Source organism: Macrobrachium rosenbergii, chromosome 55 (genome assembly GCF_040412425.1).
Source record: "Macrobrachium rosenbergii isolate ZJJX-2024 chromosome 55, ASM4041242v1, whole genome shotgun sequence".
NCBI lineage: Eukaryota > Metazoa > Arthropoda > Malacostraca > Decapoda > Palaemonidae > Macrobrachium > Macrobrachium rosenbergii.
The window spans coordinates 60,966,985-60,992,144 of NC_089795.1; the positions used below are offsets into that span (position 1 = coordinate 60,966,985).

Below are 25,160 nucleotides of genomic sequence, written 5' to 3' on the forward strand. Positions count from 1 at the left end.
AGATCGCGCGAGACACATGCGTTGTGTGTAACTAATTCTTTGTGCTTGCCCTCTTACTGTTTCATTGGTACTAGTGAGACGAAACGGCTAGTTTCAAGACTTCTGATCGTCAGTTGCATGCACAAGTGACCCACGTCAACGGTAAGTTTGAAATTTGCAAATTTTCATCGACTCGCTAGTACCTCTTCCTGATTTCAATTTTCCTCTGTTTTCACCACTATCTACGAGAACATGGTATAACCAGTTTACTTTCACGAAGTGTAAAAAGAATAATTAATATTGATTAGCGACACACCAAACTGTTCCCTTGCAAGTAGACTCTAGGGAAAGTTATGGTAAATTTCAGGCAGCCTTGTGCCCGATCCCATTGTTTGAAGAGAAATAGCCTTTACCAGTAATAAATTATGCATGATATATAGTAGTACAGGACATCCGTTGTGTTATAACTTACTTGAAGCAGGAACTCGACTGTGTCCGACGGGGCGAAAGTTCATGTAATTTCTATAAACTGCACATTTTTCTTTGTTGGACCAATTGGGAACTATGGGTTTGATGTAATCCATTTGTTGCAGAGTAACTGCTATCCTATATTGTTTTCCTGACTGCACTAATCTTATTCACCAATTGTCTGTCTTTGAGGTTAACTGTAAACTTTAATTGACAGGTTACATGTCATTATGACTAGGCCCTATAAATTGCATTTCACTAATTAATAAACTAATCAGCCAAGCCCCACATGTAATATATATATATATATATGTATATATATATATATATATATAAATATAAGTATATATATATATATATATATATATATATATATATATATATATATATATATATATATATATATATGAATATATATATATATAATATATATATAATATATATATATATATATATATATATATATATATATATATATATATATATATATATATATATATATATATATATATATATATATATATATTTATATTTGGTTGGAATTGGCCAGAGGAAATGAATACCGATTTAGAAATCCCTTCATCGGCCACTTACTTAGAACCAAATATGTAAAAAAATTCAACAAAGAGAGGACTTACCTTCTGATTACATTTAAAATAAAGGGAAGGTCTCCAGGAAAGCCAGTAATTACATTAAAATTACTTTATTTTACACAGTTCAAGCAAGTAGAATAAGTCCTGGCTGGTATGCAGTCCAGCAAAATAAGTGCAACAGGTATCTTACAACAAGGTTTACAGTTAACTGGCTTTCAGAATGCAATAGAATTTTTTACAATGGTAACGCAATGTGTAGCCCATGGCTCCTGATTATCTGGTCGCTATGTTAAGTTAAGTATACCTTAGTTTTACAGACCACTGAGCTGGATTAACAGCTCCTAGGGCTGGCCCGAAGGGATTGACTTATTTTACGTGGCTAAGAACCAATTGGTTACTTAGCAACGGGACCTACAGCTTATTGTGGAATCCGAACCACATTATAGCGAGAATGAATTTCTATCACCAGAAATAAATTCCTCTAACTCTTCATCACGCGTGTTGGAATTGAACCGCCCATCAATGACGGTCTAAAGCTCAACCAACTCGGCCAACAAAGGGCTTCTGGTCGCTATGACTCTCAGTTTCAGAAGCAGGGCTTGCCTGCAGCAGGGTTGAATTAATTATCTTCTAAGGCAACTTTTCACAGGAATGATTGGTGGCAGAGCACAAGGGACAAGACAACACGTCTCTGGAAATAGATTTCCCAGATAAGAATTCGTATAAAAGATACTCTGACTTGCAATGAACTATCCCAATGGAGGGATGATTTACTCTATGACACTGAGCAAAGGATTAATTCATTAATAAATTTAATTCCTATGGAAACACATATACTGGTGGGTAGCAAGGGAACTCATTTTGGGAGATGAAATCTTGAAAAAGAAACAAGAGATGTAGTGAGAGAAACAGGAACTGGCACTTAATTGCATTTCAGACTTATCGGGCAATCCAAGTTGGTGATGTGCACTATTGCCAATGAACTAGATGATCCCATATGCAAGTGTGGCTGTGCCAGGACAAAGGACACGGTCCGAGTTCGGGATGTGACAGGCAGGAGGTTATGCCTTGATGAACAGTGAGCAGGAACTGGCTTCTCTCGACCAGTTGTTTTGGTGCTGTTTGTCCTATAAGGCCACGAGCTACGGAAGTGGCAAGAATCCAGGGGTGGTTGCCCGCCAGGCCTGAAAAGCAATTAAGAACCAGTAGAAGAGGGCACAGGGATGTAGGTCTTAGGTTAACCTTTAAGGGACGGATTGAGCCTCAGTGCGAAGTAAAACAGGTTTGGGGAGGTGGACGGATTGAGCCTCAGTGTGAAACAGTATTATGCACCACTGTTATGGTAATAATGAGTCGAAACAGAGGTGCCAATTTACTATATGCTATAAATTCACTAATGGCAACTTTATACAGATGGAGAGTTAAAGTTGCCACAGGATTTTTTTCACAGCTATCAGTAATGCTTTTCTAGACTTCAAGGGGGAAAGTACTGCATCTCTCTCACATGAGTCTTTTAATTTGCTCAGAACATACGAAGGTTGCTGTTGTTTTTGTTTTTTGTCTTTACGATAGTATGTCGGTTGTGAATTGTAATTTTACAAAGAGAATTGCAAAGAAATATTAGAAAAAGCATGTAAAAGTAAAAAAGTTACTGAATCTTCCTTTCAGTAAATTTACGTGAATATTTTTCAAATAAATATGCCAAAATTTTTGTTACTGCTTTATTTCTATCTGTTTTGATATTGTGTGAACAATAATACACTTTACAAAATAATAAATTTATTTATTAGAAAAAAATATATAAGTTGGTAAAATTTACGATTGTCTTGTAAATGAGGTTCCACAAGGTCATTGTAAATAGTCATTTTCAACTCGTGGAAGGTGGGAAAATTTTAACAATTTTTTATTTATACGGTGTAAATGTACATGTCATTCTCTTCTTCCATTGATGTGATTTTTTTATTTTGCCAACTCAAAGCTTTGGTCTGGGGTGCTGCACATTGATAAATTATGCCGCCTAAGGGTTAGGAATAAATAGCGACTGCTAATAGGAATATTCCCCAAAGAATCCCTTAATTCCCCTACCTGATTTGACTGTTCTCTCAAAACTGTGATTGCCACTACCCTTTCACTCTGACTGAGTTTTTGTATTTTTATCTTTATTTTATGTTTTAGTGTTTTTATTTTTATTTTTAGTGGGGTATTCCTTAGTGAATTTGACTTTTGGCCTTACTGCAAGAGCAATATAAAGATGAGAGCAACATACATTTGTAACAAATATATATATATATATAGAGTATATATATATATATATATATATATATATATATATATATATATATATATATATATATATATATATATATATATATATATATATTATTAAAAGGACCTCATTCAAACTGGATGGTATCCCATGGAGTTTTTATTCAAAAGTTACAAGCTTTCTTGGACAAACAGTCCACATTATCATGTATCCAGACAATGAGCTGACGCCTGGTCCGGTTGTGTATTTATATGTGTGCTGGGTACTTTTAATCCCATAATCGCCTAGCTCTTCCTGTGTGACCTCCACCTCTCTTGACCTTGGTCTTTCTCTGATCCTGGTTCCAGATGTCCGTTTTCCGTGCCTTCGGCGTTTTCTTCCTTGCTACTGTGGAGTATACGATTTTTCTAGATAAGCTGTCTCAAAGCCGCTTCCGTGTTCCTGCCACGTGTTGTTGGCGCAAGTTATGAAGGCGCTTTCTACAACCAGTCTAGATGTTTTGTTGGTGTTCCTGTACAGCAAAAACTCATATTTTCCCAGTCTATTCTGTGATCATTTTCCAACAGTGTTTGGCAACTGCCGACGTCTGATTATAATGCCTTATGTCTCTGTAGATGTTGTTTGCTTCTGCCTCTTTATATGATTTGCCAATTTCGCCATAGTACCCTTTCTTCACAGTCTAAAACATCGCTGCCATATAAACCCCCCCTCTCTAATCTCTTCCCCACTGACTTTTTGTTTCTAACTATTTTATTCCTAATGGTGTTTTTGTAGCTGTCTATCAATTTGAAATTATTTAGCTTCCCTGCTGATGGGTACAGAGTTGTTGTCCGGGAACTGTAATTATTTTCTTTTCCTACCAAATGTTCCTTTTCTATCCTTTCCAAAATTGATAGGCAGCTACAAAACACCATTAGAATAAAATAGTTAGGAAATAAAAAAGTTGGTAGAGGGGGAAGAGAGATTAGAGGGGTTTATATGGCAGCGTGTTTAGACTGTGAAGAAGGGCATCATGGCTAAACTGGCAAATCATGTAAAGAGCGAAGCAAAACAACATCTGCAGAACATATAGGGCATAATAATCAGACGTGTCGGCAGTTGCCAAACACTGTTGGGAAAATGATCACAGAATAGACTGGAAAATATAAAGCTTTCTGTACAGAACACCAACAAAACATCTAGACTGGTTGCAGAGAACGCTCATAACGCGGCGCCAACAACATTTATGGCAGGGAACACCGAAACGTGCTTTGAAGACAGCTTATCTACAAAAATCGTATACTCCACAGTAGCAAGGAAACGAAGAAAAAACGCAAGAGAACGCACGGAAAACGGACATCTGGAACCAGGGATCAGAGAAGGACCAAGGTCAAGAGAGGGTGGAGGCTCACTGTGAAGAGCAGGCGATTATAGGATTAAAAGTACCCAGCACACAGATATAAATACAGCCGGACCACGCGTCAGCTCATTGTACGGATATTTGATAATGTGGACTGTTTGTCCAAGAAAGCTTGTAACTTTTTGAATAAAACTCCATTAGATACCATCCAGTTTTGAATGAGGTCCTTTTAGTAATTCTACTAATGCACAGGACAATTGTGTATGTGATAAAATTAATATATATATATATATATATATATATATATATATATATATATATATATATATATATATATATATATATATATATATATATATATATATATATATATATATATATATTATATATATATATATATATATATGTGAAATGTGTGTTTGTGTGCATGTGTGTGTATGTATAGATGCATGCTATAACTGACAATTGAATGATCAAATTGAACTTTGCACTCTAGCAGGATTTTATTGCGTTCCTATCGAGTTCTAAGCAGAAAGCTCCACTAGCTCCACTACTTGAGGAAACCTCTTGTTTTTATTTCTTCTGGTTGGAGGTCAGTACAGCTTTAAATGTACCTACCTCTGTTTTGCCTCACGTATACTCATTCGTAGGAAGCTCTAAGTTAAATATACCCTAGTTTTTATGAGACCACTGAGCTGATTAACAGCTCTCCTAGGGCTGGCCCGAAGGATTAGACTTATTTTACGTGGCTAAGAACCAATTGGTTACCTAGCAACGGGACCTACAGCTTATTGTGGAATCCGAACCACATTATAGCGAGAAATGAATTTCTATCACCAGAAATAAATTCCTCTAATTCTTCATTAGACGGCTGGAGACTCGAACTCTGGTCTAGCAAGTGCTAGCCGACAACTCTACCAACTCGCCCAACGAGGAACTATAGGAAGCTCTTTCTCCTACGTCATTATTGATGGCACTATAATAAATTTTAGTCTGTAGCATACATTAGTGTTATAACTGACAATTAAATAAGACTATTGAACTTCAGCTCTCAACTTAAAACTATTGTGTACTTGACAAGAAAGGGTATTTCCTTATATTGTGACTTAAAGTAGAAGCTGTTGTGTGTAAACCTGGCCTTCATTATTTTTCCTTATTTTTTAAAATCTTCCGAATCCTTGCAGACTCTAAAGCGGCAAAAACTCCAATTTGCCCTTGTACATGACCTGGTAACTCAGTGCAATGATACTAAATCTGGCCAAGTAATTTCCAAGGCTTATGAAAGGTGACAGCTGAGAGAGTGCCATGTGTTGGTGAGTCTGCAATATTTGTGAGTTTACTTGGCCGGTGTAAAAGTAAGCTTTTGATGCACTTAATGGCATACCTTGTTATGAAGCTAAAGTAGCCTACCAAGTAAAGTTCTGGGCCGAGAATTCTCCGAGGGTACCCTTTATTCCAGGTCTGGACTGGAAAAGGACTCCTCATGCCTGTCTTGTTGAGTTTTTGACAGAAAACCTCGCTAACTTTTGTGAAATATTCTGGTTCAATTCAAATATGAAATCTTGCAGATCTAAGCTAACCTGCCAGGTTTGTGTCATAAGTATTCTGTTTTCAGGTTGGAAAGGAAAGACAGTCTTGTATCTTGAAAGCAGTCCAAAGTTCAGGGGCGTCATTTAGGGGGGGCAACTGCCCCTCAAGACAAGTTCCCAGCCTTAACTTGCCCCTCGCCCTGCAAGAAGTAACAGCAGCTGGTTTTCCATTATTCCTACTGAAATTCAAATGTGCTAAAAAATCTACATTGTTATATCTTTCTCTCTATCTATCTATTTTATGTGTTTCAAAAAGCACATAAAATAGCTCAAAATGAAAAAAAAAACAGGTGATTAGGCTCGCTTACCTCCCCAAACCGCCTTCCCCTCCCCCCTCCCCCCCATCAAAAATCTGAAATGACGACCCTGCTAAAGTTAAGTACAAAGGGAACTTGTTGCCCATGATGAACACCTGGTATTAATGACATCACATATACGACAAGGATAGCATTAACGACACTATGTATGAGGTAAGGATAATCTTTCCTAAGATATAGCAGAATAGTTTGGTGAGAATAGTTGCAGCTTCTGTTGTATGTGGACCACTTTCCTAATCATAAGGATTATAAGAAACAAACTAAATCTGCCTAATTTCAACGTTGACTTCCCGTCAAGACTTCAGCTTCCCGTTTTCAAATGAATTTTGCATAACTGATGGTATACCCGTACTTATATTGGTGGAAGTTGGGTTATTTCAGCTGACATATTTCCTGTGATATAACCTCTATAATATGCCTTATACACTCTCTTGAGGTTATGTGACCATGGTTGGAGAACATTCAGCCACGCTTTTACATTTATTTTTTTTATTTAACTTATGTACTCAAATGGATACATTGTTTCTTCATATCATTTTATACTCCTTTCTTTGCCGTCGTTTCCTGTTTCACTTAGCATGTTGTTGAGTGGAAGCTTTCCATGCAGATCATTTATTACCTTATCTGAGTATCTGTGTCATAATGATAACTGTAAAATGAGATTCCTTTCTCTTCATCAGTTATCTTGTAGTCATAGCATTAGCTTCAGTGTTTGTTATTATTATTATTACATTCGTAACTCAGACTGACAATTATGAAGACTTGCCACGCAAGAGGAAACTTGCTAAGAAAAGAATGATTGCATGGCAGTGCCCCTTGCGGTCTTGCTTACATCATTTGCCGCAGAGGGCGTTCTTTATGAGGATAATTATGACATTCAAAGAAAAACCACTGTTTACTTGCAGATATCGATAGTTACAGGTCAATTTGAAGGCAAATGTAATATTAAGCTTTATTTGAAATGGAAAATGAGATGTGTGTTGGAACACGTGACTGTCGTTAGGTCTCGCAGGTGAGTTGGCGAGTAGCTAGATTTCTGCGTGATTTTTCCTGGTAGGTTCCTCCCGGATGAAGAACTTTCCTGACCGCTGTCGTGACCCTCAGAAGTGGCATAGACAACGATCAGGCTATTACAGTCATCATCATCCGTGTGATTGTAATTATCATCAGCTGCGCACTAATTAGAATTGGATCAGGCATTCTTTCGAGCAGTGAATTAAGATTTTCAGCTTGCTTACTTGTTAAAGAAATAAACCTGAAACTTTGTCTGTAGTGATACTAAAGTTGAATTCATAAACAGATTTCGTTATGCGCTTTAACTGGAAAAGCCTATCGTTGTGGTGTATTTTGTTTTTGGCTTTTGATGACGTCCTAGCGTCGGGAATTTCCCAAGGTGAGGAAAAGTCTTTTTTTTTTTCCCGTTACTTTGTTTTGAAATGTTTACGTTTTGTGGGACATAATTTAACTTTTCGCCCTTATAATGTCCCATATCCTATCGTACAAAATCATTTCAAATATTCTGATGAGTATCGTTTTCTAGTGTTTTCAGAGCCTTTTTTTTTTGGAAAGATTTTACCACTATTTTTTCTTATCGTTTGTGAAGTTACCTTTAAGGCCATCACTCTACCTGTCGTGTTCGGCAGAATAAGATTTATCGTCATGCATTCGTATTCAGTCAGAAATAATGGTTTGATTCTTGATGTAAAATTAAAACGTACTGAAATTGCATTAGTCATAACTGTGTCCTTTAGGCTTCTTATTTCTTCCAATATCATATGTTATTCTGGATTAATGTATTTTTTTTATGCATTTCTTGTAATTTAAAGATAATGATTCGGAGGTCAATCTCGAAACGGAAAAGATTAAATCATCCGATGATGCCCGAGAAAACACCATCGTGAGGGTGATAGTAGGCAACGAAGAGGGCTGGAGGAAAGGGAGAGTGGAGGAGCAGCAGCTGTTGGCCTCTGCCAGACGACGTAACTTTGAAGTACAGGTAAGTCTGCTTGTAAATACAATGGCAGCCTTCCCAAGGAAAACAATCTTTTCGTGTTATTGTAAACTTCGCCTGTCAAATATTTTACTCATTATTTTTGTTTATGTATATTTGTATTCTTGCCTAGTATAGACACGTACATAATATTATATATATATATATATATATATATATATATATATATATATATATATATATATATATATACAATATATAGTATACATTTGTGCACACATATTATATTTACATACATACATTCGTGTGTTTGTTCAAATATTAAAATAAAAATTACAGTAATAACAGTAACTTGATTATCGCGAATTAACATGTACTTGTACATCGACTATTATCAGTCAACATTCATACATTTATCCGAATCACTTTCCCCTGTATTTAGGAACTGATAATGATAATAAAGTGGCATGGCAGGCCCTCCATTGCCGTAGCCTATTCTAAGATTATGGCGTGTGACTTCTATTCGCCTTTCCGAATGTCATCACTCACAAATGGTAAAGTCTTCTTTTCAAAGGTAAAAAATTATTATTGACCCTCTTTGGACTCGTGAAAATTTTTATTTTCCGAGTGAATCATTAAGCCGAATGATGATCATACACTACTTTTTTATATAAAGCTGAATACCATCAAGGAATTATCTTTTAGATTTTAGCAGTATTTTTGTGAAACTTAACCAAGGCAGTGAGTGATGTATTAATTTTTGTTGGAGTTCTTTGCTGGCTATGCTAGAGTTGCACTTTTCTTCCCTCGTGCATATTATTACTTGTTGGGTGAATATTTTTTTTATTTTATTTTATTCTTAAGTGAATATTTTTCTTTTATTCTCAAAAGTTAATGTGTATCGCAGTTAAAGAACAAGTATTTGAGGTTCTTTAATACTTTATTCAATAAAATTTTGAATTAGAAGAAAAAGTAATTTAAATTGGCAAAACCTACTATTTATAACAACTGTTATGTAAGTCGACATGCAGTTTGAATGGTTACAGGTGCATATTTGAAAGATAGACCAGAAGATATGATATACAGTAAAGTTTGTGTATTTGTCCAATTTCTGCAGATTCAGGAAGCTGCTGAAGTTCCCTGTGAAGCTGAAAGTGGTTTGGGGAAATATGGTATAATAGTTTTCTTCCCAAGGTATGTACAGACGAGAGAGTGCTGGATTGTAGTTGTGTGTAAAAGAAGTTTTTTCTGTCTCTAATTTAATTTCTTAAAGTTTATTGCTATTGATTCGAGACTTTTATTATTCAAGTGCATTGATACATGCAAATACCATAAAATTACAAGTCATAATAAATAAATACGAGAGAAAAAGTTATCTTTCCGTTTTTGGATTTATACGAGTTTATAAACACATTTACAGTACAGGTATACGTATAGGATCATGCTATTATTTCATGTTGTACTTTTCGTGAGCTTATGCATAATTCACTTGTGAGTGTGAAAAGGCATATAGAAGACAGACTGCAATGTTAACCAAGGTAATCAGCGACAAACTACTCCATATTAGGGCCTTTCCATTACAGAGGAATCTGAACCATATTCCAGTTAAGGTCCATCAATACTGCCAGCTCTAAACATTTGCTCCAGCAACAAATTCTGTAATATTTTCACCAGCCAGAGTAATTTTTTTAGTATAATGAATGTGTAGAAAATTGATGAATAGTTTGGAAAGTAATCTTTTATTGATATTTTAGATTAATTTTAATAGGCAGAACCCAAAGGGTCTGTGTTGATGGCCAGTAAAGTAACTAGTAATGTCATTCCGGGCATTCCTTATGGTAGTTTTCTTGGACCTTTAATATTTATTATCTATACTAGTACGTATGTTGATGATGCTACTCTTTTAGCTGTTGTTCTTTCGTGCTTTAGGGCTGTGGCTGCAGAAGCCTTGAATAGAGGTTTGGCATGTATTCATGAGGGAAGCAGGCTTTGGGAAATGAAAATTAACCCTTCTAAAACTCAAAGTATGATAAATAGTTGATCCAAAGCACTTCTGCCTTTGCTTCCTGATTTAGTTATGGTTTTAAATACGTATCAGCGATTTTTAAGATATTAGGTGTAATTTCTGATAAGAAACTGACTTTTGAGAAGCGTATGTGTAATACTGCTTCGTCTATTTTTCCAAAAGTTGGCATCTTGCAGAAATGTTTTAGAATGTTTCAGAATGAACCTATTATATCAAAGTGCTTTAAATTTTCTTCTTGCTTGTTTGAAGTACTCTTCTCCAGTGTGGTTTTCCAGTGCTGACTCATCTCAAACTCTTGGATAGTTATGTCATCCGTCAAATTTATTTTGCCAACTTTTAATGTTGACTTGTGGCGTAGACGTAAAGTGAGTTCATTATGTTTGTTGTATAAACACCTTCTGCACTATTGTTTACCTGACCTAGCTGTTTTTTGCTTGCAACACTAAGTAGTCTGCTGCTGCAAATACTGTCATTTAATACTACTGTACTCAGTTTGCTAGGCGTTATATCTAGGCTACAACTAAAATGTGGAATAGTTTGTCTAGTGCAATTGTGGAATCCTCTGATCTTTAAATCTTTAAGCGAGGAGCAAATTCAGCCTTGCTTTCTGCTGATATCTCAGGGAATTCAGGTGCATCGGTGTATCTACAGGTGTATTTCCTCTTGGAGACATCTTGAGTTTATAGTCGGCTGACCCTGTCCATAAGGGTTTTCAGCTGAAGATTTAATGAAAGAAGAAAGAAAGATACGCATTATTACATTGTTACTGTAACTGTAACCAATGAAGTTTGAGTAGATTCATGCCTTATCTTTTTGACCAGTTTAAAACCAAGTATAATTTGTGATCAAAAGTGTTTGGTTGCACAAACAGTACTGTTATTTTACATATGGAAAAAGCTTATTGCTCTCTTGCCCTCAGTTTGTGCTTTTTTCTTATATATTTCTCAGGTAATTTTTGTTGCTGTTTTTATATTCACTGCCTTGTTGTTTATGAGGTTTGGCTGCTCAGTACCAGAGACGATCATAACAATTTAGGATTACTTTTTTAATGTTTTCCTTCTACAATAGTGCATAAAGTAGTGTCTAGGCCGCATTTGTCTGAGTAACTCAGAATTTAGTATATTAACAATGGAGTGCATAATGTGAAGCCCCGTTCATCTTCTATTTCAAGTTTGGGCCAGCATTGTACCTGATTTTTTGTACACACCTTAGAGCATGGTAATATAACAGAAATTTTTGCCAAATGTCTAAGACATTCAAGTAGGTTTATATCTTACGCCATAATTAAGGTTCTCTCATAAGCTAAAATTGTAAATCTAGACGAGATTGGCAGCCATTGGTGTCACTGTTGGTTATTTTGCAGTCATGACATGTTAAATACATTCTTGCACGCTTGTTCTTTCAGACTTGTGTCTTGTAAAAATTTCACTGCCATCCTTTGAAGCTTCAAAATACTATATTTTCAGGGCTGAAGGAATTATTACAGCTTCTGCAGAAATGTTAAAAGAAAAATTGACAGCAACCAGCGCAAACATCATACTTCCACAAGGAAATGTTAATGGTAAGAATGTGTTGTTTAACTGAATATCTGTTGTGATTTTGATCTTCTGAGGTGAGTTTGATCTGTTTGTTCGTCTGGTTGGGGATGAAAACACATAACAGAAATGCCCTGAAAAACCAGTCTGTGGAAAATACAAAGTAATTTCAACAGTAAGGTGAGGGAAGCACTGATAGGAATTAGGGAAAAAGGAGATATGATAAGTTAAGAATGGAAGTTATGTATGTAGATGACGTCTTAGTTATATGCTGTGGGGAAAAAGAGGAATTGGTTAGTTTTTTGGCTGAACTCACCCATATTAATGAACAGGTCAAATTCATCTTAGAAGATTAGAAAAAAGGGACATTCCTCTTCTTGGATGTTGAACTTACAAGGGCAGGTAGCAAAATAGAGTATAGTATAAACAGAAAAAACACTCGTGTAAATGCTTACATACACATGTATTTGAGCCCCACAAAGAATATTAAGATAGGGATGATGACAGGGTTGATTTTTAGGGCTCTATACAAAATTTAATTAAAGGTATATGTATATGTATATATATATATATATATATATATATATATATATATATAGATATATATATATATATATATATATATATATATATATATATATATATATATATATATATATATATATATATATAATATACCTTGTATGTATATATTTACATACTTGAATATATATACATGCATATATTACTTAAAAACAAAGTCACTTGTAAGCACAAACAAATAGCTGGACAGCACATTTGAATATGTCCATTCTCAGGATTAACTTTAGCCTCGAGGGTAATTCTGAAAGTGTTCCTCTTTGGATTAGGATTAAATACCTCCTTCGGCAAGGTGGGAGACATGTTAACACAGCTAATTATCAGAAAGTCTCAACCCTTTGTAGCTAGACTATAGCTAGGTCTAGAGAATACTTTGTAAATCATATTTTGTAAATTAAAGAATCTGGAATCTAAACCATCACATCTTGCTGAAGCCCAACACGAGTAGTATGTATATATATATATATATATATATTATATATATATATATATATATATATATATATATATATATATATATATATATATATATATATCTATATATATATATATATATATATATATATATATATATATATATATATATATATATATATATATATATATATATATATTAGAGGGAAGGTATTCACTTTTAAACTGTCTGTTGCACTGAGTGCTTTCACTTACCAGCCAAAATGTTGCCTCGATAATTAACTATGGTGGAGCTTCACTTATCGTGCCTCAGATGTCAGCTACCTTCCCTATTTTCACAAGTATTTCCTCTTATATATCTTGGGTTAAATGAAAATTATGTTTTCTCGTAAATACATTTACTTTAGTCTTTAAACTGTATAACTTTTCCACCTTTCAATGGGTAGTAGTGACCGAGTCTTTATCTTAAAGGGCACCTTGTAAAATTCTTGGTCTTAGAATCTCACTTAGCCTATGGGCATTCAGAAATTTTATGTTAGTTCACAAGACATTTCAAGCTTGTACTGTCACTTCTATGCACATCTCACACACTCCCTGCCTGACGCATTTTTCTTCGTATATATGAGTATTTCGATGCCGAAATCTGATATAATTTTCCCAAATTTCATCCAGATGGGCTTCCCTTTTCCATTAATGTTTCATGTTTAATTATCTATACATTTCGTTCAACAGTTGTTATTGAGTTAATATTATGGTGTGTGAGAGGTCACAGGGTGAGGCCAAGATCTCAATTAGTTCTTTTTGCCCAGTGCTGTATGAGGTAAACACTGATTCGAATGGACGACAAACGGTCAAACTTGGCGTCTGGGATCACTTAGCTCAATTATCGCCCCTTTTTGTTTTGCTCTGTCTTTATCAGTGATTTTCTGTACTGTAATATATATATATATATATATATATATATATATATATATATATATATATATATATATATATATATATATATATATATATATATATATATATATATATATATATATATATATATATATATATATATTATATATTTGCATGTATGTATATGTGTGTTGTGCACATGTGTACACATTTCCTGAAAGAAAAGTCTGTTAATATACCTAAACCAAACTAGAGACATTGAAAATAAAATATTCTTCATCTCAAGGTGCTAAAGCAAGTAAAAATATTTGTCTGAAATCACTGTAATATGGTAGAAACAACTGACTGTATTGGGATTTTGTAAAGGTCTTTTACTGATAATCATTGAGTATTAACTGTAGCAAGGATAATTTAATAATGGTTATGTGATAAAGATACTGTAGATGGAGAGCAATCAATAAATTTGGGAAGGTTATATTTACTGGAAACAAACATGCTGGAATGGTAAACAAGGCTTTGTTTTTACAAAAAAACCACTTAACATTTTATTTCCATGAAACTGCCATTAATTCTTAAGAGGGTATAACAGAATTACAGCTTAGGCTTTGTAGCAGTCATTCTGAATAATTTCGGAGTGGCTGCTACAAAGGCAGAGCTGCCCTTTGCCTCAGATACATGGGTACTTCCAAAGGAAACGGAAGATATTTTGTACAACTGTGACTACAAAGTACTAACATTTATGGGTGGAGTATGAGAATGGGAATTTACTGAGGGATGTTGTGTTCTGAGACTAGAAAATGAACAGACCTCAGAGACTGACACGGTTTAAGTGAGTAATGAGGAATAAAGGGAAACAGATGGTCAGAAATGTGTAGATATGAAAGCAGAATTATTCTTATCTATTTGAGTAGTTGTCAGGCAAGTTCTCCAACTAACTTTATGTGGCTGGGTTATGAGTAATGTAGTTAAGTACTGTGTTACTGTTTTATAAAAACACCAGGTCATTATTTTAAGCAGTCAGTCAAAGAGAGCAACTACATATGCTTGGAACTGGAACTGCAGCAGGTACCACCACATCCCTAACTATGGTTTCATAGTTTCCAGCTTTGAGTAGGTGCATTTAATCCTCTTCTGCAATGGGTCTGAGGTGAGATCGATATTAGTATGATTTATCACCTGAAGGTGGTGTTAACATCTTAGGGAGATCAAAACTGTTGAGTGGTGAGACATTATGCAGACACTTTATCCATTCAGTTACAGATAGGAGGAAAGAGAGGGAACCAGGTAAGCATTCTTCACCTCAGATCCATTGAGGAGGAGGATTGAATGTAGTATCTAATCACTACTGTGGGGTGGGAAGGGTGTGAAACTCTAGTTAGGGCTGCAGTGGTATCCTCTCCTTTTTCCGTTTATGCCTTATGTGGTTGAGTGGATAAAGTATTGCCCTGGTGTTTCACCTGTTGACGTTGAAAACCTCAAGGAGGAGGTGATTATGTTAACATCTATCATTAGGTGATCCTTCTTGCTTATTATGTATACTTCACCTTAGATGTATTTGAGAGCAGGACGAACTGCATCTACTCACTGCTGGTGGGGTAGGAAAGAGGTGATCCATAATTAAGGATGCAGTACAGTAATATTTTTGCTGAATCAAAAGAGAATTAGTTGGAAAGATTTGTTCTTCAAATTTGACAGCTGATTAAACTAGAAATGATGAAGTATTCTTGGCAGAGAACCAAGCCATATAAATACCTAATGACTTGAAGTTCTCTGCAAATAAATGACATGGTGATACTGAAAACAGTGTTAGTTAGTGTTAGAAACTAGTTAAAAAGTCAAGCATAGCATCCCAAAGTGTGTGATTGATGGGAGAATAGTGTGAAATAAAGACAGAATGAGGTGTTTGTAAGCAGTAAATGTACAGTAGTAATATGTTCTTTTATAGTGAGTTATACGGAACTGTGTAGAGAAACTGCTTTCACATGAAGAGATGATATTTCCATCTTTTTGCTATCTTCCTTACAGGACTAATTGGGTGGTCAGACTATGTCATTAAAGTAGCAAAGACTCTTGGAGTTACCTCCTTAGCATCACTGGCACAGCAGCTTTATAGGAGTTCCAAATTGCGAAGTCAGCATAACGTACAGATAGATGCTATAGGAAGTGTAACTTACACCCTTGATGACTACTCTCATATCGGTAGTGACGAGTTACAAGTGGCAGTCATAGAAGGAAGCTATGAGCTGATTGTCAAGGAAAATGTCCCATGCATTCTCTTTGCCTCAAATGAAAGTGCTCATGGGCGGGCTCTCTTGTTAGCTGTGTCAGACTATTTAGTTGGTACCCATCATCCAGAACACGGATGTGTTTCATGCAAAACTGTTGGTAAGTTTATTATAATCTTTACATTGTCACCATTCTTAAAAATTCCAGTTTTTTTCTATTTTTAAGATTGTTGACATTTATTTTCTAGTGCTTGCACACTTTATCCTTACTTCTTTCATTTACCATTTTAAGTCTCTCCATGACCTAAGGAAGAACTGTAAGTGTAACAAAGTTGTGGCAGGGGAGGAACAGTCCTATTAGCAAATCTACTACTAATCAGAGTATAAAGTCCTGTTGTCTTGCTTATATTTTTATTATTATTTTCCGTTGCCATTCTTCATAATTTCTGTAATAATTCCTACCTGGTTACTTAAAATTCTCCCTTCTCCAAGATCAAGTGCTTTTCTGGTATCATCAGCATATTTTTACAAATGGTTAAAATCCATTGTAAATGTGTTCATGTGATTTTCATACAGGTTTTGTTGCTAAGTTAGTGGTATATTTCTTTTTAGATGCAAATCTAAACAGTTTATGGGTAATATAATCAAACTACTTTTTGCAGAAAATATGCTGAATTTTCCCTTTATTGTATAGATATTTGTGCAGAATTTAAGTACTGTATTCAGTCAGATAACATTAATTATTTTAGGTTTTTATATTCTTTTGAAGAAAATTGATTTATTCCTGTCAAAAATTAAAACTTTTCATTCAGATTATATTGTTAACAATTTACAGATCCCATCATTCTGCTGTATAAAATTGTCTTAATCTCTATGAAAGCTATTGGTAAATTAATTAAATTCTGAAACTATGGGAAATTTGAAAATCATCTGAAATTTGGTATAATTTAGTATTAGGAATGCTGAAAATTAAAACCGTGAATAATCTACCTGAAAAGAATTTGATAAAAATGCTGGGCCTGGATAAGGTAAGGGATAAGAGTAAAATACAGCACACTGCCAGGAGAATTATGGAATAAGCCCAGACTAACTTGAAGTCTGTAGATGAGCAAAGCCAGTTACTACCAGAGGTAAAGCTCTTCAAAAAGTAGAAAATAAGGCATTTGCGTGGTATTTCAGTTTTGTGGAGTTTCCTTTTGATCTTTCAGATGATTCAGTCCAACTGAATGTGACACATACAGTAATGGTAGGTGTGTTCATCACCCGCCCTCAGCCATTTTTGGAGGAAACGCTAAGCTCTATTGTCCGTAATGGGTCGCCAGGCAAGCACACCCATTTCTTCGTATACAATCAGGTAATAGCTGCCAGCCTAACTAAGACAGCCATTGCTTTGTGCTCATAAAGTATTTGAGGTTGGAATGAGAGTGCTTTTAGTCAATTTCTTCTTTGTGAAATATGCTTATGGGGTAGATTATCTGACAAAATACATTAAACTGTGTTGGTGTTTTACTGTGATAGCTGTAAAAGTTTAGTAAACACTGTTTCTTTCAACAGTTTGTATTATGTCTTGACTAGTTTTTGGATAAACTAATTAAGTTGTCTAACACTTTTTAATGTCACTTCAGGAACCTTGCAATAAATATTTCTTTGGGACATAAGTACTCCTTTATTGCACAGTTGAGTTGCTTACCATTGATTTTTTGAGTGAAACTATCCATGTAGTTTTATCTTGTGTTTGAATCTTTCCCCTCAAAATGTGTTACCCTCTAGTTAGGATAAGACAGCTATCCATGGACAACACTCATCATTACCTATTGAGATACAGGAGTAGTGAATCACCTGCTTTCTCTTTATGGACTTGAACATTTTGACTGTGTTTTTCTGTTTACTTATCTATTATTAAAAAAACCTGTGGAGGTTTTTTTAGTTAAGGTACCTTTAAAGTAATTTCCAGTTGTTTTCAGTAGGTGAAGGGGTTTCTCATTTTAGGAATTATAGTTAAGTAAACCCATATATAAGTGGTTTTTTTTATATTTAGAGTACATAATTGAAAAAGATATGAGCTTGAAAAGTTGTGTATCAAAACTGTTGTGCTCATTTTGTCTTAAATCTCCAGGTGGAAGAATACTCAAAGAGAGTAAGCGTGTTTATTGAAAGTCTAGAGACATTGGGTAACTACATGAACATAACATATTTAGAAGCTTCAGGCATGAACCCTGATATAACCAGCATTAAGAACATGGCCTTGTAAGTAACAAAATGTCGAATGATTGTTCCTCTCTTTTAGTTTAGAAAATTCATAATTCATGGGCATTGTTAGCAGACCTGTAATTTATGTGATGGGTTGTTGAATTAAACGATAATGTAGTTCATGGAAATTTGTTTTCATTTGCTTTCTATACTTCTTAGTGTTTATTTCAAGGCATATTCACTTCATTTTCCTTCTCCTAATCTCTTGGAAATATATATAGGAAAATGATATTGTATCTTGTCCAAAAGGAAAAATTTAAAATTTAATGTTATGAGCACATCAGCCATGGGCCAGATCCTTGTATTAATTCATAAATTACTTTGTTCTTTTATGTCTGCTTACAGGAAGGAGTGTCTGCGCATCAAGTGCGGTTGGTACGTCAATGTAGAAGCTTATGCCTTTATAAATCCAGATGTTATCCCTACTCTCTTGTCCCTTGATCATCCTGTAATAGCTCCAGCCCTAAGGTGAGACTTGACTTCCAAAGGGAAGCCACTTAAACTGTGCTCTCTCTCTCTCTCTAAGGGTGTTGTATGTACTACCAAGTTATGAGGCTCTGGTTACTGGAGGTATGCAGGGCCCTGTCAATGAGGCATCTACACAGTGCCTGGTTAAACAGTAGATATTATATATATTATTAATCTATAACTGTAGTATTAAGCACATGTAACTGCACATGGTTAGGCTTAAAAAAAATTACTTGCAATTTGTGACGGAACACATATTTCAGAATGTACAAACTTTTGAATAATTCTTGTACTGATTTTGGTAAACATCCTCCACCTGGCTCTGATTTGTGCATTACTCAATAACTTCGCGTGTATCAACTCTGAATGGATGGTTAACATTATCTTAATTTATTGACATACTAATATTTATTATATACTGTATGTAGAAAGAAAATGGGTTGCAAAACTTATATTTTTCTGTAATTAAATGGGTAGTGACAGTCACCTGCATTATTTCTTTTCCCATTGTTACAAGCAACTTTGGTTTTTTCCATTTAATTCTGAATAATACATGGTCTGGATGGAGGATATTTTTAAAAACACATTTCCCAATGGTGTATTTGCCATTCAGTAGTTCCTAAGTGTTAATGTCCAGCTAGATAGTTAAGCAATGAAAAGGTGGAAAGGTGTGCCTAAAGTGTCTATCTGCAGAGACCTAGACTTATAATTTCATGTCACCATTCAACCTGAGATGCTGTTGAACCAGTTTTTTTTTTAATAGACATGTCAGTATGGAAAAATGCCCATGTATTGATAAACGGATAATGTTTTTCTGGGCTTTTAGAAATATATTACTTGCATCATGAGAGTAAAATAAATTCAGTGCAAATACAAACCAAAGTTAAAGTACAAACATACTTAAATTTATGAAGAAAACCTTGACATTTGAAATTTATACAATAAAAAAATTAAAAAACTGTTGAGTAAAGTTTCTTGCTCCTGTTGGTTGTGTAGGCTTGAAAAGTGACTCATCATCATCACTGTCATCCTTGTTTATTTTAGGAGGCCCTCTTCTTGCCATGACATGGTTCATCTGGGGTTGGGGGAAGAGGGGGACCATTTATATGTCAGTTACAGGTTATAGTGTTCTTGAATAACTTGATCTTCCATGTCATAGCTGCTTTTGAATACCTGCATATATCTTTAGGTTCTTCTTATACGGCTCTGAGTTGTTACATCGTTTTTTCTTGGTACTGTACAGCTTATTAAACCATGTATTCCTAGCACCCTTTTCTGTATCTTTATTCATCTGGGATCCATTAATATTTGCCAGTGTGTATTCATGCTCCTATGCATACTTATGCTCTCCAGGTATAATTCTGTAGGAATGCTTTTATATCCTTTGGGTTGTATTTTTACTGCGATATGACCCTATCCCAAAGGGATTAATTCATGATTAGTTAGGTAGCCTTTAATTAACCTTTGTAACTTATTGAGTATAAAATTTGGTAGACCTTCCTACTGTAACAGTAATCTAGCCTCATGATTAGGAAGTTATAGATAACTGTCTAAGTGTTTTGGATACACTTTAACTTATTCATATGTAGGTATATATTTCATCATGAAGGCTATGCTCCTTAGGTGATAAAGCCTTATTATTAATCATTACATCTTATATTTGATTTGTCATAATTAGATACTCTTCAGTTAATACTGTTAAGTTTCACATGTCTTTGTTATTGGCATTTCAGTCATATTAGTTTTAATGTCAAGTGTTTTAGTTTTTTAACCCTGTTAATACATTGTTTTATCATCATTTGGCTTGCATCGCATTCTGTTCATAAAACCCTTAACAGTATGTCTTAAATCCAGCCCTTTTGAAATACTGTTACATCTTTGTTGCCTTTGACCTACAACTCCTTGTCATTCTCAGAATTCTAAAGCCTTCAAGATGCACTTTGCCAAAGATATGTTTATTCTCTTAATGATATAAAGCAGATCTAAGTAAAGGGATCATAATTTTCTTAAGAATTGCTCATCATTCTACAAATCAGTGGTCATTTTCAGTCAGTGATAAGCTGGGGGTAGTACTACTCATGGCATGCTGTCCTGTTGTCCAGTGGTTGCACTGCTTTTTTTTTTTTTTTTTTTTTTTTTTTTTACTTTTCATCCATTCCCTTTAGTCTTGTCATATCTATCCACCTTATTCAAGATTACCTTTCTGCAGTTTTCACCTTTAATATTAGAACAAATCCTTCCTTAGGGTGATTCTTTGGTTTGCTGCATTAAACCAGTGTTGTCATTTCAGATTTTTCTGTAGGGAAGGCCAAAGGTTTAGAACTTATGGTATGGGTGGGGTGGCGAGCGAAGCGAGCCTTATCAGCAGGGGTAGGGGATCATGTAAGTGCCCTGAGAAATTCTTTTTTTTTTAAATTTATGGCATTTTAGAGCTGTATTGAGTTAGTAAAAACAGCAAAACAGATGTTGTTATTATTATTATTATTATTTTATTATTATTTCTGGATCAGTCCTGTCACCCGTGAAATAGTCCATTCAGCACTTATTTCCCCAGGTAATTCTGCTGGGTTAGATACAGAGAGAAAGCTAATGAAATGTGCTGGAGTTATTACCCTCTCAGAGCCAGCCTCCATCAGATGGAGCTGCATGGAAAGGGTGAACTACAAAACACGGAACCTTATCCTATAGAGATTCCCTAATGTCAAAAAAGTCCCAATGAGAGAGGTGCCACATAAGCCCATGCACTACCAAGGACTGTATGCAAGCAACACTAGCCGTGATTCCATTTTAGCACGTTTTTTCTTCACACGTGAATTTGCTGTGATCCTTATTTTGTGCTCTATTTTTGGATTTTTATATCTCCGCAAGGTTTCTTCAATTACTTGAGTACCAGTGTTTTATTGTTTTAGGCGATTGAGGCTCCTTATTTTCCTTTAGTTTAATAATTAAAGGGATTTATAACGCCCGCCTCGATCTCTTCTCTACGTGCCTCTTCACCTCTCTTGGTCTTGGGTCAGTATGTTTGTTTTGTGTTTTTATTTGTATCCCTTTATTTGGGATATTTTACCATTAATGATCCTAACTTTAGTGGGTTTGATTAATTTTTATGTTTGTTCTGTACCCATTTACTACGAGAAGTGCTGTTTAGGCGTTAGGAAGAGGCTACTCCCTCGGCCCATTCGCTTTTATCATGGCTTCATTACGAGAGTGATTTTTATTACGGGAGTGATGTTTAGCGTTTAGGCTACGAGCTACCACTGGCCCATTCGCTTTTATCATGGCTTCCATTACGAGAGTGATGTTTAGCGCTTAGGTTACTTAGCCAACCCCTCGGCCCATTCGCTTTTATCGTGGCCATTACGAGAAGTGTTGTTGAGCGCTTAGGCCATGAAGTTTCCTCTCGAGCCCACAAGCCATTATCATGGCCTCATTATGCTTTTTATTTTGTCCCTCACTACTCTTAGCCTTTGGGGATCTTATTTCATTATACTGTTACTGCTTTTACTTGTTTTTATAATTTTGTTTATTTTGTGAATTTTGTGTTCCTTCCTGGTCAAGTGCTGTCTTGTTGTTTAGGCTACTGGTTCCCCTCGGCCTATTCGCTTTATTTGGCTTATTTGCCTTGTTTTAGACTCACTTCTATGTATGGGAAACATGATTTATTGGTACATTTTGACCTTGTGCTTGGATGCTTTTGAATTTTGTTAATTTTGGGGTACTTTTTATTTAACTGAGGTCGGTCATGTCCTTCACGTCCATGTTGAAGTTAGCCTGTTTATCCTCCACATACCTTATAGACAATTTTTTGTTTTATTGTGAATTATTTGAGTTATTGGTTAGCCTTTATTCTCTCCAGGCTTCCCTTCCTTTTACATCGCCTCAGGTTAGCCTAGGGGTTATTGTAACACTTTTCCCTTCGGGAAAATCACAGGGGACGACTGATTCCAATGAGTATGAGTTTCATGTCGGTGATCTCTGTCTCTGTACATGTGTGTTTTATGTCTGGTGCTTCCTTTGTTTGGTTTTTGCTTGATATATTGCCCACGCCCACCCTCCTGTTTCGGCTTTTCACTAGGCTAATGTTCCTAACAAGTTGTTGAATAGTGAGGGTTTACTCTGCAGCCTATCCCCAGTTCAACTTCCCTTGGGTTGTTTACCAATGCAGTATCGAGTGCCTCCCCACTCCTGTTCACACTTCTTTACTGACTATATATATATTATTTTGTGGTATCGAGAGTCCCCTTCTCTCCCCTTGGTTTGTTTCAAGGTTTGTTAACTTTCCAAGGCTTGAGAGCAATTTATCTTATTTTTTATGTTGTAACTCTGGCATCCTCCCCTCTGCATTGATTGATTGTCCCGGTGTGTCTGAGTTTTGGCACTCCACCTGACCTGAGGTGACCGGGAGTGCTCTCACCCTGTCATGCACTCCTTTATCTTTTTGCCTCCTGGCCGTAGAGGTTTTTGCCCTCTTCCTTTTTCTCTCGCTCTGTCGGCAAACACAGCTCATATAGCTAGGATCTATGAGAATCTCATGCCCGGGGAGCGCTGTCCCACCCCTGGTCACTGCTTTTGCCACCAACCTCCTGGCCTGTCCTTCCCCCTTCCTTTTACGATCATTTCCTCTCGTGGTGCCTCCTACATGTTCGCACCTCACTGTTGGGATCTCATACGAGCCAGCTAGCTGCCCCACCTAACTGTCTCCTGCTTTTATTTACTTCGCTCCCCTCCTTTTTGATACTACCTGTTCGGGGTGTTCGTTATCTTGTTGGGCGCCTCCTTTGCTTAATGCTAATACGGGTGTTTTTAGTGTTTAGCGGTCAGCGCTTATTCCCCACCGCTATCACTTTGCTCAGGATATCCTCCGGGTTTTTCTCTGGCTCGGAGGGCCCACTTCCAACAGTTCATAACCTTCCCACATTTTGTTCAAACATGATCTATCTGAAATGTTCCGTTGACTTTGTTTTATGTCTATGAGTTTTTATCCTGTTAGCCTGGTTTTCCTCCGGTTTTTCCTCCGGGGTTTTCCTGGTCTGACCTAGGGCGAAGTGGCTGTTACGGTACTTGCCCGCATCCGTTCCAGCATGCCCTTTTCTCACGCTCGCTGGTTTTGTTTGGCGTAGAATGCCCACTATCTCGCAACAACCGGCGTCATGGAGTTCATAGCTCCCATTCCGGAAAGCGGCAGTCTGTTTTGGATTTATAGTTTGGCATGACAGGAAGTACGCCATGCTTTCCCGGCAGACTTGATGAACCCGTGAGGTTTTATATATACTGCCGGTTTCGTCTCCGCCAAACTCCACCTCATGTGACTTATTCTTGACTCGAAGGTTGTAAAGTACGCTATGCTCTTCCGAGCAGGCTACTTGATGAATCCGTAGGGTTTATTTACACCAGTCGGTTTTATCTCCGCCAAACGCCGCCTCCTTTGGCTTATTATTAGTCGTTTGGCACCCGGCAGATTGCTTTGTACGCTATGCTCTCCCGAGCAGGCTACCTGATGAATCCGTGAGGTTTCATATACACCTGTCCAGTTTACCTCCGCCAAGCTCCGCCTCATGTGGCTTGTTAATAGTCGCTCTTTCGCGGTAAATCGGTAGGTTTCACATATACGCCTATCGATTTCCTCCGCCAAACTCCGTCTCCGGGCGGGATTTCGTTAATTCGGTAGGTTTCATATAAACCCTATCGGTTCTCCCGCTCTGTGGTTTATTAAATAGTTAATCTTTCGGTGTTTGGGCTCTCTCCGGCGAGATTCTCGGTGGATCGGTAGGTTTCATATATGTCCTATCATTTCTCCAAACTCCATTTCCAAGTTAGATTCTCTGTAAATAGGTAGGTTTATATACACCTATCGGGTTTTTCCTTTCTACAAACTCCGCCTTATATAACTTATTTAGTTGTTCTCCGTGTCTGGGGTCCTAATTTTTCCCCTCCTGAGGCCAAGGAAGTCTTGCAACTCTTCGCCTGTTAATTGTTTACTTGAGAGTTTTCTGAAGACGTTGCGCCTTCTGTCCTTGCTCGGACCTGTGAACATCGCCTCGGAGCGAGGCAGGCAGTGGGAATAATTGAGGCAAACCTTTTCCGCTTTAGCTCGAAATTAGGTGAGGCAAATTCTTTCCTTTAGGGACTATTTCATCCCTTTCGACGGTTCCGGCCCACCGCCCCGGTAAAGCCAAAAAAAAAAAAAAAAAAAAAAAAGACAAAAAGAAGACCCTTTAAACCAAGAAGATCTCGCCCGGGCTCCCTCGAGGCGTCTCGGACTTA

General features: G+C 36.2%; 1 protein-coding gene across 3 annotated transcripts in view; it reads left to right on the forward strand.

Moving 5' to 3' along the window:
- LOC136835315 (procollagen-lysine,2-oxoglutarate 5-dioxygenase 1-like) overlaps positions 1-25,160 on the forward strand; it is an 83,463-nt gene that overhangs the window by 38,175 nt on the left and 20,128 nt on the right. For 2 of the 3 annotated variants that reach the window (XM_067098650.1, XM_067098653.1), the window contains 7 exons: positions 8,378-8,547; positions 9,620-9,696; positions 11,995-12,089; positions 15,979-16,338; positions 17,387-17,532; positions 18,295-18,425; positions 18,774-18,896. In XM_067098650.1, the coding sequence (XP_066954751.1) occupies positions 8,378-8,547; positions 9,620-9,696; positions 11,995-12,089; positions 15,979-16,338; positions 17,387-17,532; positions 18,295-18,425; positions 18,774-18,896 (1,102 nt within the window). Of the gene's footprint in view, positions 1-7,606; positions 7,945-8,377; positions 8,548-9,619; positions 9,697-11,994; positions 12,090-15,978; positions 16,339-17,386; positions 17,533-18,294; positions 18,426-18,773; positions 18,897-25,160 lie in introns of those variants that run through there. The other variant, XM_067098652.1, reaches the window with a different exon arrangement.